At 36.5% G+C, this 17,236-nt stretch overlaps 1 protein-coding gene across 1 annotated transcript; it reads left to right on the top strand.

Annotated features, from left to right (window-relative positions):
• Nucleotides 1-124: 124 nt before the first annotated feature.
• Nucleotides 125-7,369, top strand: vax1 (ventral anterior homeobox 1). The gene is made up of 3 exons (XM_016269985.1): nucleotides 125-1,049; nucleotides 2,984-3,171; nucleotides 5,506-7,369. Exons 1-3 carry the CDS (start codon nucleotides 833-835, stop codon nucleotides 6,052-6,054), a joined length of 954 nt encoding a protein of 317 aa, XP_016125471.1. The 5' UTR covers nucleotides 125-832; the 3' UTR covers nucleotides 6,055-7,369.
• Nucleotides 7,370-17,236: the final 9,867 nt, after the last annotated feature.

Genomic DNA, 17,236 nt, shown 5'->3' with positions numbered 1-17,236 from the left:
GCATTCCATTTTTTTTGTATCCTCGGCCTCTCCGCCCCCCTCTTTCTTTTTCTCTCTCTCTCTCTCTCTCTCTCTCTCTCTCTCTCTCTCTCTCTCTCTCTCTCTCTCTGTCTTTGCTCTCCACCGATCTTTCCCTCTCTCTCTTTTCGCTCTTTGGTTGTATTAGCTCCGAGGGTGCAGCGTGTGGTATCTGGCCGTTATCCGGGGGGAGATTCGCCAGCCTGTTCGTAAAGTTAGCCCGACCAAACATCTACAGCCTGAGAGCAGGGGAACGGCCAGTGTTGGGGCATCGAGGAATGAAGTGGAACTTTTCTGGCGGTCCGTGATTGCGCGTGGTGGCGATTCGAGGCAAATCATCTCCCTTGAACCTTTGCGAACGAGGGCGGAGAGGGGGGTCGGAGTGAGTGGACCCCTCAATCAGGACAATGTGTATTTCCCAAACAGTTTAGAGTATTCATGAGGTTACGCAAATGTGGAGGCAGCAAAATTACCGTAATCAATTGAAGCGGCGAGCATGCGTCCGTCCACAGCTCTGATTACCAGGAGATCAGCCTGATGTGAATGTTACAAGGAGAGGAGCTGTTAAATTGCTGTTGAATTTGGGTGAGAAGTCTATGATCATTGGGCAAGTGATTCTGCACAGAGATAATAGGGCAGATCAGTGGACCGGGCAAGTGCTGGTGACACATTAGCTATCTGACTTCGACTCCAAGCTGCTGTTTTACAGAAAGACCAAACCTATATTACCCAGAATAAGCAGTGTGTGTCGAATAGTTATTTCTTCCCAACAAGGAGAAAAAGAAGGCGAAATCGTCGTAGAGGATAAGAGACTATGGAAGTCCGCTACAGCCAAGACTCAGAGCCCGGAATGTTGCTGAAGAATGGACTAAAAGAGGGGAAAGAGGGAAAAGATTCCCAAGGGAACATTTCAAAAACGTTCCTGAAGGACCAGCAGGAGTCCTTCTCTCCATCCGGACCGGTGGAAAACTGCGAAAAGAGCCGGACGAGCTCAGGAGATCCTGATTACTGCCGGAGAATTTTAGTTCGGGGTAAGTTTAAAAACACTCCCGTGGAGCTTTCTGTATATTTTGTACTCCACAAAAAAACTGAAAATCGACTTAACGGGAACTTTAAAATTTAGCTGACTTCTGAGTCGCTGGTTTTGTTTTGTTTTGTTTTTTCCCTTCATGAGTGAGTGTATAGATTTGAGCATGCACAAGCGTACATGATGCAAATTGATCTACGCTGAATTGAGAACTGGACAATACTTGTTCTGTTTTGAAGGAAAAAAATTATGATTGTTATTTTGTCAGCTCTTATGGTGTGTCTCATAGCTTTCTGATCCAGTTTTTCCACTGCAAATATTTGCAAATGCTATTTAAAAGAATATCAAATATGTATTACTATTATGGACTTAAACACGAAAATAAATAGAATAATTATCCAATCTAAAAAATACTTTAGCTCTGTACTATGTTTGTGAAAGTTAGATTTCTTTACAGTACAGTTTCTGTGATTTAAGAAATGTTGTTATTTTTATACATAATGAAAAAATTAACTTTTTTTGCATAGCTGATTATGTTGGATATAATTTTTAGATAGTCTTATCATCTCTGCCTTTTTATATATAAGTTTCAGTGCTTTTTCTCCATTATCAAAAAAATAAGCATTCTGTTACATTCAGTTTTTTATTTACTAAAGTATTTGAATGGATATTCTTTTTTGTTTTTCCTTGAACAGTATCATTGAGATTGTGGAGCATGCACAGAAATTTATCTGTAAATGAATCATTAACGTTCACATTAAGTTTTTTTTTTTTAAAGATAATATTATGTTTTTGCAACAATTTGGCTAAAAGCTGCTTGTCTGTATTTGTATTAAATTACTAAGATAGTTGTGGAGCCCCTCCTGCTTGTGTCAGCTGATTGTGAAATTCTGGAGGGCAATCAGCTCCATTAATTTATTTAGGTTGTGAAGCTAAATCTAGGTCAGTCTCGGAGGCCTGCTGAAATATGAGGAAATTAACCTGATGAAATTATTTTGTAATTTCTTCAGTCACAATTCAGCAGCCAATACAATTATTCAGTATCTGGATTTGAATAATTATGGAGACCAGTGTGTGTGTGTGTGTGTGTGTGTGTGTGTGTGTGTGTGTGTGTGTTTTAAATGACCTTGAAGTTGTCACAAAGCTTAACAAATTTTTTAAAGAATGTATTTATTGCTTAATTTTTTGCTAAGAATGCTGGAGCACGGTTCTGCACATCACAAAGACACAAATAACAAACATAATAACTTTAATAACTCACCAGCTAAGATGTTTGGTGTATTTTTTTATATTTTATTATTACTTTCGTTTTTAAATCACGCATTTATCTCCCAGTTTTTGTGCATTTACTTTATTGAATACTTGATTATTCAATATTTTTAGTAATCATTTAATCCGTTCAGAGTTAGAAGACCCATTAGAAATATTTATGACATATGCAAAAGACAGAAAAATACAAAATTGTTTTGCAGTATAATTTGACAGACTATTTTGTGTATTTGTGTTTTATGCAAGTTTTTAACTACTATTTTGAAATGCTTTGAGCTTTAATTTAACTTTTTATTTTAGTCAACACTATTTTCCTACCTGACGAATTGTTAGCATTTAAAATAACACATTTTTGTTTTAATTACTAAAATAATAAGTGTCTAGTCTGCATTTGTTTGGCATTGATGTGCCATGATATACCTACAAAACTATGACATTTTTAACAGCTTGTGGCAGAAAAATAATTTTCTTGATTAAAAACGTCTTATGTTTTGTTGGTTATTTAGCCACAAAAATTGTGCTATGTTTATTAATATGTTTTGCATGACTACTTATATTACATTTTTAAAATAATATAATGGTTTCTTCTAATTATATGTACAGGTATTTTAACGATAATCTTATAACAGGTATGACAATTTGCTGAAAATATTTTCTTATCACATTTAGATGCCAAAGGTTCAATTCGAGAGATTATTCTCCCCAAGGGATTGGATCTAGACCGACCAAAGCGTACTAGGACCTCGTTCACAGCAGAGCAGCTGTACAGACTAGAGATGGAGTTTCAGCGGTGCCAGTATGTTGTGGGACGAGAACGAACCGAACTTGCTCGACAACTTAACCTGTCTGAAACTCAGGTACAAAATCAAATGCACATATCCATACACACAAATACAATTACATAGAAATAAAACAATCATTATAAATACTACTGAAATTAACCAGTACAATAAAAACACAAAAATAATCACACAAATAGACTCTTCCAAACATATTTATCCTTGTGACGCATGTCTGACGCATAATGATAAATATTATTTAATGTAATTAAAATGTATTGTTGATGCTCTGTACAAATGCAAAGACACAGAGCCACCTGGTAACAAGCTGTTCTGACTATACGAGTTTGATCTTTATTTAATTTGCATTTTGATCATCCTGTGGCATCCCTTCAGACCACTTAAAACATCAGTGATCTGATCACATCTTCCTGACATTTATATAATTCCCTTTTTTCTGCCCTCACCATCAGTGCAATAGTGTGATGGTTTGTCAGTGGCATAAATGCCCGCTATACAAAAATAAGCCCAGCGATGCATTTGTGGCACATGCTTTGCGCAGGGGTCAGCAAGAGGTCACGAGTTTGAGATTACATGACTGAACTGTACATGCACTCTCTCTCTCTCGGCCTCGATTTATCCCTCTCTCTCTCTCTCTCTACGTGTCTCCCTGGATAATCTGCAGTGCGGGGAAACTCTGACTGTAATAACGCTAATTTTGGAACCCACGTTTCTATTTGTTTATTCATTAGTAATCATGTTCATGCATGACCAAGTACTACATTTATTAAGAAAAAAAAGACATGATGGCAATAATATACATCTACTTTTTCTCATTTTACTGCTCAGTTTTTCAGTCACATATTGATCGGAGCTCCCCTAATTAAACACCCTGCACACCTGCAAACCGACAATGCTGTCTCAAAGTTTCTAATTCTATTGGCCATTTGAACTGCGTCACATTCTATCACATCATTACCCAACTAACGACTTTAAAATTCTTCTGCTCTCCTGTGGGGCGAAATGAAGACATTTAAAGCCCTGAGACAGATCGGTGCTGCGAACACAGGGAGCACAATAGAGTTAGCTTCACTAACGCCCTCTCTAATGCCCCGTGCTGCAGTGCAGTTCAAATCCATGCCTTGATTGCATTAAAGCTTCCCGTGTCTGTTCTTGGTCGCCTGATGAGGAGGGTGAAGTGCTCTTTAATGACGGCTTCATGAAATTAACAGAGTGTTCTGAAACACGAAATGTTCTGTGGAAAGATCAAACCAGGAAAGTCATCCATTTGTGAAAGTGTACCAACAATGCATTTGGTAGAGTCAAGAATGCATCGAGAACGACAGGGAAAATATTATGTTTTGATAAAGGTGGAATTGCTGGTAATTCATTGTTTTTTTTTGTGACCTTCCGGGTCTCGGGATCCACAAAACATTGTGAGATTAAACAACTGCAAACAACATTTTAGTGATTTAGAGACAATAGCAGGTTTAATATGATGATAACTCAATATTTAGCGTTCCATTACAACACTGATGAAACTGTTAAGGCGTGTACTTATGTAACTAGCAACTTTAAAACACAGCAGCATATTCTTTATTTAATCATCTTGATCTATCACAAAAAGTTTAAATAGTATTATGATATTTATTGTGACTCATTTAAGCTGTTTATTTTAGTGGGGTTTTTTTTATAGATGTGGCAGTTAAACTGCATGACACAATTCTGAGATGTTAGTCATACTTCATTGTTCTTATTCCTCTGAAGCTATTATCGATCATTTGCAGTACAGTGAGTATAAAGCGGGCCTCCTTTTCTCTATAGAAAATAAATATATATTATGATTTTGTTCTGCCATTGGAACTTGATCTAAACATGTATTATCGGGAAATTGCCATTCCTCTTTCTTTGTAATCCTAAATTAAATGGATACAGCACAATTACGTGGTTCAAAACAGTATTGATCCATCCATCCTTGCAAAAGGAGCTCGTGTTGTGGTGTTTTTCAAAAGAATAAGTGCATGTTGTTATTTATATTTACAGTTACCTTTTTTATTTCAAAATAAGTGTCACTTACACTTTTCAAAATTATTTTTTATTTTTAACTAACCCACTTTTTTTACTGCTCCAAAATACATATTAAATTGGTGCATTAAGAACAAAACTTTTCGACTGCTAATCTAATTACATTTTAACTTTTATAGTTTCTATAAATAGACTTTCTATAATTAATGTTATCTAAAATAAATTAAAGAAATGTTTTACTTTGTAAACTTTATCTTTATTTATTTATTTATATTTTAAATCAATCTGAAGTAGTATTGACATAGTAGCGTTATGCAAGCTTACTGTATTTTCCATATTACATTGCTTTATGTTCTATTTTAATTTCTAATATCGTTCTCTCGGCAGGTAAAGGTGTGGTTCCAGAATCGTCGCACTAAGCAGAAGAAGGATCAGGGGAAGGATTCCGAGCTGCGCTCTGTGGTCTCTGAGACAGCCGCCACCTGCAGCGTCCTGCGTCTCCTGGAGCAGGGCCGGCTCCTCACTCCCCCAGGCCTGTCAGGGCTGCTGCCCCACTGCGGGAGCTCATCGCTAGGCTCAGCCCTGCGTGGGCCGTCCCTGGGCATCACCGCTAATGGAGGTTCCTCCAGCAGCAGTAGCAGCAGCGCGGCCAGCTCAGGCACAGCCGGGGGGAGCCCGCCGCTGCCGACGGTGACCAGTTCGGGGACAGTCACAGGGCTGCAGGGATCTCCGCCTGCCCACGGGCTGTTTAGCTTCCCTATGCCCTCTCTGCTCGGGTCGGTCACTTCACGCATCTCCTCCACCCCGCTCGGCATGGCCGGATCCCTCGCAGGGAACTTGCAGGAACTTTCCGCCCGCTACCTGAGCTCGTCCGCCTTTGAGCCCTACTCGCGGACCAATGGCAAAGAAGCGTTAGACAAGAAAGTTTTGGAATGATCGCTAGGGGTTTCTTTTTGTCGGTTTATTGTTGTTGTTGTTGTTGTTGTTGTTTTGAAATTAGTTTGAGCTCTGGTTATCTCTCTTTTTTTAATCGCTTTTGCCCCTTTTGTCTCATCAGTGCTGTTGTGTTTCCAATCATGTGTTTTTCATGTCGTCAACCTGCACACTTGATGCCTCTCAGAATTGTAAAAAGGTGGACTCATACTTTTCAAAAATGAGGAATTTCAGAGCATTTTGCACTAAATCAAATTTTCTCCAATTTGACACAAATGAGAGCTTGAGGAAGGAATGTAGCAAGAGATTATGGAGGGGAAGAGAGATGAAAATGGTTGCTGAGGCAATATTTTTGGGGCACTTTTTTTCCCTTATACCTTTTTTGGAGCTGGACAGTTATATTCAGATTAAAAACTAATCTGAAAGCTGCTGGGTAAAAACAAAACAGTACAGAACATAGACCCCCGATAAAAATTGAACTCACGGCAACATCCTTCATGTTTTCAGTTCGAAGAGTGATCTAAATGTGTGATTTTTGCATAGTGGTGTTTGCCAAGTCTCAAATAATGAAATATATATTATACTGGGGTTAATTTCCAAAGGTTAGCATACAATACAGTCATACTATGTCTTTATATACACTATTTGCTTACAGAGGTCATGAATTTGCCATATGAAGCTATAAGATCAGATGTCTATACCATTTTGTATTCGTTTGGTTAAACATGTTCTGACTAAATGGAAGGAAAACGCTGTCACACCGTTAAATAATCCAATGGTCCTGTGTTCATTGTTCTGTAAATGGTTTCTGTGAGGGTGCTCCCCAAAACAAGTTTTGAAGGCAGTCTCAACTTGTGAGTTTGTATGTCTTAAATATGCAGTTTTTCTCCTCTGTGCGTGCGTGTGTGTGTGTGTGTGTGTGTGCGTGTGCGTGTGTGTGTGCTGGTACTGAAGTTGTAGTCCTGGTTTCAATGTTTAGGTGCATGTTTAACTGAAACCTTTCGAGAAAACTTTGGAGATGTCATTGCCTGGGATTACACTCCGGAGCATCGAAGTGACCCTCACATTATCAGACTAAATGTATTTGCTGTGAACGGCAACCCCTTTACCAACACGGCAAATTTTTCAGAAGAATCTGAAGCCCTTTTTATTATCAGAGCTGAGACGAGGCAGATCTCTGAGGGACGAACAGGGTATGATTACTGTAGTATAAAAGCAAGAAGATTGAATAACTAAAGTTGTTATTTTATTGTAAATTATTCACGTCTGTAATAAATAGATCACTAGTATATCTGCAAATAATGAAAGAATGAATGTATGGGGGGGGGGTGGGTCTGGTGGTGTTGTTGTTAAATATCTTGAAGTTTGTGAACCGTGGTATGAGTGTGAATATATATTATATATAACTAAAAAAATCAAAACAAAACAAATCTCTTCAGTCTTTCATTCCATGTGTAAATTCTAAATGCCGTGATGGTTTCTTCATGTGACATTCTCAGCATCAGTGTAAATCGTCCAAGGTCACTTAACACTGCCAGTTCTGTCACAGTGCTGGCTGACCTTGTCTGCTGTGGTGATGTTTGAGAGATACGTAGCCTTGCATGAATGAATGTCTCTGAACATCATGGAATGACAAATAATCCTACTCTTCATGAATTCAACTTATATGGAGTATCAGAGTTTCATTTAGACAAATGTCTCCTATTGAGTTACTCCTTGTCTTGGTTTGTTGATCAGTTCAAAGGTTTGGTTAAACTGTTTGGTTTATGTAGTATGTTTTATTCCCTTTTAATTTGGAAACAAGTTTTCTGTGGCTTTACAATGCAGTTAGGATTTTTAAATTAATATATGGCTGATCAGTGAGATACAGTGAATGAAATAAGATGAGGTAAAACAAATTTTTATTGAGGTGTGTTATGAAAGATAAACAACTGTTTTGTTTTGTTTTTCCAGAAAAGGAGAAAAAAGTCTGTCCTTGTAATTGGATTACGATTTTGTTGCACTGCACAGCTGCATTTTTAAAAGAGACCGAGACTATTGAAAAGAAATTGGGAGAATCAGGAGAGTGAAAAGTATTTTATTTCATTAAATGTTTTTGTAAATTTATGTTAGAATGTTAGAGCAAAGTCTGAAGGCTGTAGAATGGCATTGACAAGCCAAATGAAAGCAGAAGTTTTCAGTGCAATTTTGCAACACTGAGTTCCTGAGCACTACATCCCAGCATTAAAAAAAAATAAAAATCTGCAGTTCACTTTTTTTCCTTTTTTTTTTTTTGTTGGTTATTTATAATTTTATTTTGTTATTTTAAGTATTAAAAATTTAAATATACTTTTTTTCCAATATGTGGTTCAAAAGTCTGGGGTTCACATTGAAAATCCTGAATTTAAAATATAAATTTGGTTAATATTCATTCAATAGACTTTAAATACATTTTTTCCAATTTTGATAAATCCTGTAATTATTGTTTGTTTTTCTCAATTAGTTTGATATGCTGGTAATAAAGGTTGTTAAAAAATATAAAACTTAAAAAAAAAAAATGAAAAATGCATAAAAATCTTAGTGGTCTCACTTGTATTGTGTAGAAACATGGAGTTCAAACCATTGTCGCAACCATTTTGAAATTTGGCCTACATTTTGTATTTGATTAAATGCCGGTTTTAGCTTTCAGTTTGAACCATCACATATATGTGTGCGTGTTTATATGTATGCACTGATTGGAGGCTTCTAACTAAAGGCCTTTGTCACTTTGGTACTCGGAGTGTTTGAGCAGTCTCTGCCCTTCTGAGTCTTGGGAATCTTCTTAAAAAAACAACGGTCTTGGCCTCCTTTCTCCCTCCCCCCTCACTCCATCTCTCCTCCCTCGCAGCCCAATTAGGCTGAAGGTCGAGCTGCATTGTGGTTGAGGGTGAGGGAACGGGTGGAGACGATGGGGGAGAGTGTGAAAGAGGGAAGGGGGGAATTGAGTGAGACCACCAACACGTTCCCCACGTCACATGACTAGCCCTTAAACCCCGGCCTACGGCGGGAGGAAACGCAGCATCCTGTGGGTGTTTTGTGCTCTTTGTGCGTCCCTCACTTCCTCTTTTATTTGTGCTTACATACGGTGATCAGAGTGTAAACGCACACTGTGAAAGAAGCTTGTATGAGCGTGGAGTGGACTCGTGACCCCGATGTTCCCAGGGAGCGCTAAATCCCGTCACGACTCTCCCCATTTTTCCCTGAAGTGTGCTGACAGGCTTTTCTAACTAACTGATCCAATAAACCAATCAGAGGATTTCGAAAAGCGGAGCAGCTACACTTCTTTGGCACTTGGACTTGCCAGTGCCCTTAAAAGTTCAAGACACCCTATGCCAGCTGAAAATTAGATTAGAAAATACAAAAGGCAACAATAGCTACCCAAGCACCCAGAGAATCAGTTTATATTTGGACTGAAAAACCTTAATGTAAACACCTCAATTGATCCTATTTAAATTTAATTGAAAGAGATTGTGTAGAACCGAAATAATTAGATCGACATGAAAAAAAATCAAACACAAACAAACTCACAAATTCAAAAAACAAAACTGTTTTCTTATGTGCCATGATGTCTATGTTTAGGCAAACATGTTTTACATGATATTGTAAATTGAATGAGATTGAATATTTAATAAATATTTGCTAAAGAAGCTGTTCTGGCAAAAATGACTTTCTCTGGCACTATGCACGTCTAAATGAATATGTAACTCATATTTAGGAATTTAGGGTTCCTGTGGATTCATTCTGATTGACAAAAATTAATGTGATCAAGAAATCCAATAAATGGTCATCTAATCCCAAATAATTCAGGTATAAAAAGGTATAAAGCTGTCTCTGAGGCAGTACTTATTTAAAAAGTACTAATATGTACACTTTAGGTAATATAATGTAATATGTAGCCTACCTTTAATGTTCTAATTTGTACCATTTAGGAGTAAATAAGGTACAAAATTGTGCTTTTTAGCTTTTGTACCTTACCGTACCATCCCAGTGACAGCTTTGTACCTTTTTTTCTGAGAGTGTAATTAGAGGCGTTACATACAGGCTAATAAGAGTTAAATGGTTTTGAACTGATTAGCTGCGTACAGTACAGAGATACGTATGACTGTTTATGGCAGAAACCTGCTAACCAGGTGGCATAACACTAAGCCTATTACATATATGACACAGCAGATGTCTCGAAACAATAATTAGCGATGCCAATGACGACCCCTGCTGTGGTAGATTAAATACAGATCTTGTTATCAAATCACACAGGTTTCAAACAGCAATTATGCAGGTGGTATAAACACAATTAATTGCCACATTAGAAGCAACAAGCATCTCATTGAGGCGCTGGAGAGCCGTATGGGTTTGGTTCGGTTGGCCCATGTGAGAGGCACTACACCAAAATAGCCCATTTCATAATGTTTTCACATTGTTGTGTAATATTTTGCGCAATTTAAAATCACTTGATTTTTAACAATAGCACAATTCTCTAGTAGCAGAGGATTCATTTCCCACAGCGTCAGAGTTTCAGCCCTGCGTTTTGATTCAATTTGATTTTGCATGGAGCAAGGTCGCTTCAAGCGAACAATAATAAATACATAAACACTCCAACCTCCCTCCGCCTGGACCAAACCGCACCAGCCCTGATTTTTTTTGTGGAAGGATTGTGAAACAGATTATGTATTTTAAGCGAGGGCATGACTCCAGTGGGTGGGTACTCTTCAGGGGCATTAATTTGCTATTTTTTGCATTCTGTCTGAAACATTTGGATTGACTCTCAAGAGACTTCACAAACGGCAGCATCACCACCGCAACACCCACCCACTCCAAACTCTAGTGCTTTTCTCTGCCAACATGTTTCATATTGGAGTGTATGTGTGTAAACTCATATGCATACAGTATGGGTGTGTTTGTTTGTTTGTGTGTGTGTGTGTGTGTGTGTGTGTGTGAGTGTGAGAGAGAGAGAGAGAGAGAGAGAGAGAGTTAGGTCAGAGGTTCAGATCTTCAAATCTCAAACATTAGATTTGAGTTTTGGACCTATTGTACCTGCTGCATGTAGAGAGAGACAACTCTAGTAGGAGAATGAACATCACAGATAAGTGTGTGAAGAGTGTGTTCAAACATCTAGTGTAGCTGTCAGTTAGGAAGAGTGATAATGATAGTTGAGTGGAAAGTTACAGATGCAGATGCAAACGGATTCTACAAAAATAAAACTTTCCTTGAATTGAATCTAAAAGGCACAATTAAATCTGACACAGATTTTTATTTTTTAATACAAATTTCTGAATGAAAGAAAACACACACAACACAAAACATAAAAAAAAGAAATAAAATAAAATGCTGCACCTCTGAAACAAATTTCCAATTTGCTGACATCAAATCCTCTTATTTTTAGTCTTCTAATTTTTAACCCCTTCTCTCCCACCACTTTTCACAGTCCAATCAATTCAGATAAACACAAAATATTACAAATGTAACAGCGAACAGGCCTACATTTCTTTCTTATAAATATAAATTTTTGCTCAGAAATGCATCACATTTCATTAGTGAAATGGTTTGTGAATATATTTTTTCTTATTGATTGTAAAAGTTAATCATTAATCAACCCAAAATGAAATTTACTCATTTACTCACCCTCATGTCGCTCTAAAACAGTATAACTTTAAGAACATAAAATACCATTTTTTGAAGAATGTCACAGTCACAGATTTGTGTGTGTGTGTGTGTGTGTGTGTGTGCGCGTTTTTCTTCATACAATGGAAGTCAGTGGTCACTAAAATGGTTTTGATTACCAACATGCTTCTGAAAATCTACTTTTTGTGTTCCACAGAAGAAAGTAAGTAAGATTTGGAATGACATGAGGATGATTAAATAATGACAGAAATTTTAATTTGCGAAATGGTGAACTATCGCTTTACGAAGACCGCATATGCAGCATCCCCAATGTTTTTACTAAAGGTTTGAGATTTTAGGATGAGAAAAACTAACTACATTTCTCTATCACAAAATTATCCAGTGGCCATAACTCTCTCATAACTTGCTCCTGCAAAGCTATTTTAGTTCTTGGATGATAAGGGGAAAAAAGTGAGCTCTTAAAGCCTAGAGCTGGACAGGTTTTAGCTTCCCTGTCATATACTGCTGGGGAAAAAAAGTCACCTCATTGAGGTCTTTTGTTGCTCTTAGGTGGTATTCTATCTGAAGCACTTTCAAGTAGTTTAAAACTGTGAAGCCTTAATGGAGAGACAGAGAGTGATAGAAAGCATTAGCAGCTGGATGTCTCTATGTCCCTGAAACTGACACTAGAGAGAAAACCCATTCTTTGGGAGTTATCCATTTGAAGATATACATGTTACATTCTTAAAGGTAAATCTACCATTTGAAGGAACTTATAACCTTGATCAACTCCTCCAGGTAAGCTTTTATATAATTAGATGATTGATTTCAGGTGCGAGTGAGTTTTCAGTTGTACAGAAAGAATTGTAACTGCAGACCAGATGATCCAATGTGCTTAGAGTAAGAGGCTGGCAGAAGAAGGATAAATCTTTAAGGACGTTGCATAAAAGGTTTCTCAAAATATACTGGTTTGCTTTGTATTTATGTACATCAGGCCAAATAGATGATAGAGCATATAGTTTATATTTCCAAGTGTCTAATTTTTGTTTGAAAATATTAATGTTGCACATGTGAACTTGCATTTAAAATTCAAGTTGTCTGTAAAATAAATAAATAAAACAATAAAAGCTTGTTGTTACGGAGACCTTTTAGTTTAATAATTGGATTTCATACTATCATGACTAGATGACCATTGGTTTTACTAGCCAGAAATTGTTTTAAGTGCTTCCAAAAAACTGAAAAGGCTTGTGATGAATGTGTGACAAAAGCTTCATAATGGCACATGTTCTGTTTTCCACCAAGGCCACACACCTTCACCTTTGAGTCACACTATGACAAGCAGATATTTTATGAATAATCTGTGTATTTCTGTAGTATTAGTGCCGTCTTCACAAAAAAATATAGTGGCCGTCCGCTTTTTTATTAATTTTCTCGATATCAGCCAACTGTGAGATGAATCACATTACAAATTTTGATTTAAAGCAAAATCATTTTTTTTTTTTAAATATTCTTTTTTTTTTTAAATACTGACCCACAGTCATTGATATAAAAACATTATATTGTAAATATATAACTACAAAGTTTGAGAAAATAAATACCAACTTGATTGTCAATAACAATGCTTCATAGGAGTGGGCGGTTCCAGGTGAGTTTTTTTTTTTTTTTTTTGCCATTTGTGTTTCCAATTGTAACGGTGAATTCTCTTATTGGTGGAGCTCTCTTAGGATTATGGGTATTGTAATTCATAATTCATTTTAAACATTTTTGTACTTATGAAATGCTGTTGTTGCAATGTAGCAGATTTATTGGGTGGAATAAAAAAAAACTAATTAAGAAGTTGCTATTTGTGTTCAAAGTCATATTTTGTAGGCAAGGAATCAAGAGATATCTGTCGAAAGATTATACAAGCCTTAGTCTGTTATATAAAAACACAACGTATGTAAATGGATGGTAATGCATGAAGCTCTGAATATAAGAACATTTCAAATCAGTTTAATATAAAAGTAAGAAACTTTTCAAAATTGTATGCCTTCTTTTCAATGCTGAAGCCTTAATTAACACTGTGCTGCTATTTCATAAGTAAGGCCCTCACCTCAGTAAAATAAGGTGATTCATTCATTTTCTAATTCATTTACAGTTATAAAAATATTCACCTCTTATAAGTTTTATTGTTTTACAACACTGAAGAGGATTTAATTGGACTTTTTTGACACTGATCAACAGAATAATATTCATTCATGTCAAAGTGATTTCTTTTTTTTACAAATTAGTGCCAATTTATTATACATAAAGTAATAATTTTTCTATGTATTCATCCTCTTTAAGTCAGTTTTTACATGCACCTCTGTCAATGACTACAGCCTTGAGTCTGTGTGATAAACTTCTAATGTGACTTCTAAAACCAAGTGACTGTACCAGTGATGACTGAGGGGGTGAATACCTATGAAATTAATTATTTTCATTTTACATTTGTAATTATTTTAGATAAGAGATGTTTTCAGCATTAAAACTTCTTTTTTTCCGGCAATGTCAAAAAGTCCATTGTGATAAAATGTTTATGCTTATATATACAGTGTGTATGGAAAGTATTCAGACCCCCTTAAATTTTTCACTCTTTGTTATATTGCAGCCATTTGCTAAAATCATTTAAGTTAAATTTTTTTCCTCATTAATGTACACACAGCACCCCATATTGACAGATCTTACTAATTTCTTGAACATTCATTGTGTAAATAAACAAAATAAGTGTGTTCTTTAAGCTCATTTTAATAAGAAAGCGAATAACCTTTGGTGTCTTTGAAGGTCTAAGTGTAACATGCTAACTTAGCTAGCAGAGCTGGGCTAAATTTAATTATTTATAGCCAGATCGCTTAAACTGATGTGAAATAGTCATTCAAAACTACAGTAAACAATACATTTTTGTTATGGATTTCTTAAGGTTGGTCTTTAAAAGTAGTATATGATTGTTTGAAGGCTCCGTCTGTGAATGGTTCATTGACCTCCATCAGTTTAATACTGATAATATGATAGTATTTATATTAGATGTGCTGTTTAGATCTGTATTTGGTGAACGGAATGGATGTTTTTATGATTTTGTTTTCAATGTTCACGCAATAGTTAATGCGCACAGAGATAGACAGAGTGATGATCCCTCTCATGTGACATAATCACGTGACACCCAGCTGAGCTAATGTGCATTGTGCAATGAGGAACCTTCAGCTCCACACAAATCATGTGACTTTGTCACTGAAAAAGTTGCATGTTTTTGTTTTAGGCTGACTTGAAGCCCTAGTTGCATAAGTGTAGCCATTTTATGTTCATTTTTATTCATAATCTTTTAATTAAAAACTGCAATGATCATCTTTGAATCTGCTCATGCTGTTTTAGTCTATCAGAAATGTGGGCTACTGAAGAGTGCTTTTCATCCTTGTCCATCACGTCTTTTTAAATTGACTTTTTGTGTTCAGCCTCTCTCTGTCTGACTCTTGTCATTTCCATTTCTTGTCAAGGGTTTTGTTGTCAAATTGTTTGCCTTGTCAGATGCAACCTAATAGCACATTGCAAATTGTTTAAAACCCCATGAAAAGCGCAGTTTCTTTCCTGCGTTGACATATTTTCTATTAAGTTTTGAGGAGACTTTTCTTTAAGCTTTGGTTATGTCTCCGCCACATGGCTTGCTACTTGCTGTTCGGTTGTATGTCACATTAGGGTGAGGGGCATTCTTGTATTTGAGCATTTGATTGGACAAAGTGGTGTAGTGCAGGATGAGTCATCAAAATTTGTAACGTGACTCGTGACCTGTACATTTTAAGAGTGTATATATGCTAAAAGTGTATTTGTCATTGTTTAGGAGTTCAATGGCATATAGATATCTAATCTGAAATCTCATTTTATTTTTGAGGTCTGTAGTGCAGTGCAACATGGACATTTGTTTGGTCAGTTTTGAACCTGGCATTAACAGTAATAAGGAAAACCCACTGAGATGCAGTAGTTGCCTAAATGGAGGAAGTAGACCCTAAGTATACTGCCGATGACCACATTTTTGCATTCTAGTTGCAAAATTGTGTATTTTCCTCCATTCGTTTTTTTACACCACCGTTCAAAAGTAAAAAAAAAATTAAACAACAAAAAAGCTGCAATTATTTGATCAGAACTACCGTAAAACAGTAATACTGGAAGTATTATTACAATTCAAAATAACTCTTTTTCTATTTTAACATATTTTAAAATGTATTTTCAACGACCATTACTCCAGTCTTCAGTGTCACATGATCCTTTAGAAATTATTCTAATATGCTGATTTGGTGTTCAAGTAGCATTTCCGACTATTATCAGTCACTATCACTATCACTTTTGATAATTTAATATGTCATTGCTGAATAAACATATTAATTTATATCAGAACAAAAAGTCTTACTGACTTGAAACCTTTAAATGGCATTGAATTTGGTAGCAGGCTAATGTACGTTTTATTTATTTTTGGAGGCAGGGGGCATTCTCGTGGTTTAGTCCTGCTTAAATATACAGAGGAAGTGTATATTTTATTTATGGAGAAGTAGGCATCCTGTGAGTCAAACACTCAGCCTGAGAAGAAGTACTAGTATGATCACTGAACATTTTTCCTGTTTTTTTTTCTTTTAGTTGTATACGTGTAGATTTTTTTGTAATAACCTATATTTTGTTCTCTCCATTTTTCTCAAAACCTCGCAATATCCTGCATTCAACATGCTGGAACATCAGATGACGCCACGCAGTCATAATGTGTTACCGACATCTCTTCGATAACATAATTTGACTCTTGTGTATGATGTTTCAGCACTTGAGTAGTTAATTTTGTTTACCCCTTTAATGGAGAACCTTGCTAAAATTACAGCTCGTCTGACATCTTTCTCTCATTTTTTCCCCTTCATGTGTATTATTGACATTATTCACTGTAAATCTCATTAATTTAGACCTCAAAACACACTGTCCCACCGAGAAGCACAGGTAGCTTGTTTCTCTTTTTTTCGCTAAGAGTGTCAAAGGAAAGCTCAGGCTAAAAGCCTCTTAGCAAACCAGGAAGAAAATAAATTACTTAATGGAAGAATTGAAGCCTTCCCTTCTGAAAGCCAAAGAAGCTGCATGCGTAAAGACCCCCGATCTGAAACGCCCCCCGGAATATTTAAAAAAAAAAACTCTCTAATGTAGGCATGCCAGATAGCAGCACCATTTTGTGCCTCATCAGTGGCAGAGTGCATGCTGATAGTGGGCTGTGATTGAAGGCAATGAAGACTGATGGGAAGGCAAACACACAGATCTGTACCCATAAGTCCTTGCAGCGCCTGATATGCCATCACAGTTGAGAGGCCGTGTCCGTCAGCGCAGGTCTGATTGGTCTTGCTTTGTCCTTAAGAAAGGCTGAAAAACACAGAAAGGACCTTCAAGTTTAAAACTTTTTTTTCATCTCAAATTTAAAAATAGAAACTAATATTGAGGCCATTGAAAGGGCGCAGCGGAAGGAAAGCATTTTTGCGTTGTGTTACGAAACGTTTGGTATATAGAGAATGCAGATTTAGAGCATATCAAATAT

The sequence above is a fragment of the Sinocyclocheilus grahami genome, unplaced genomic scaffold, assembly GCF_001515645.1.
Source record: "Sinocyclocheilus grahami isolate Dianchi unplaced genomic scaffold, SAMN03320097.WGS_v1.1 scaffold54.1, whole genome shotgun sequence".
In the NCBI taxonomy this organism is placed as follows: domain Eukaryota; kingdom Metazoa; phylum Chordata; class Actinopteri; order Cypriniformes; family Cyprinidae; genus Sinocyclocheilus; species Sinocyclocheilus grahami.
The sequence above is the reverse complement of the archived record's forward strand: the minus strand, read 5'-3'. Positions and strand labels throughout refer to the sequence as shown.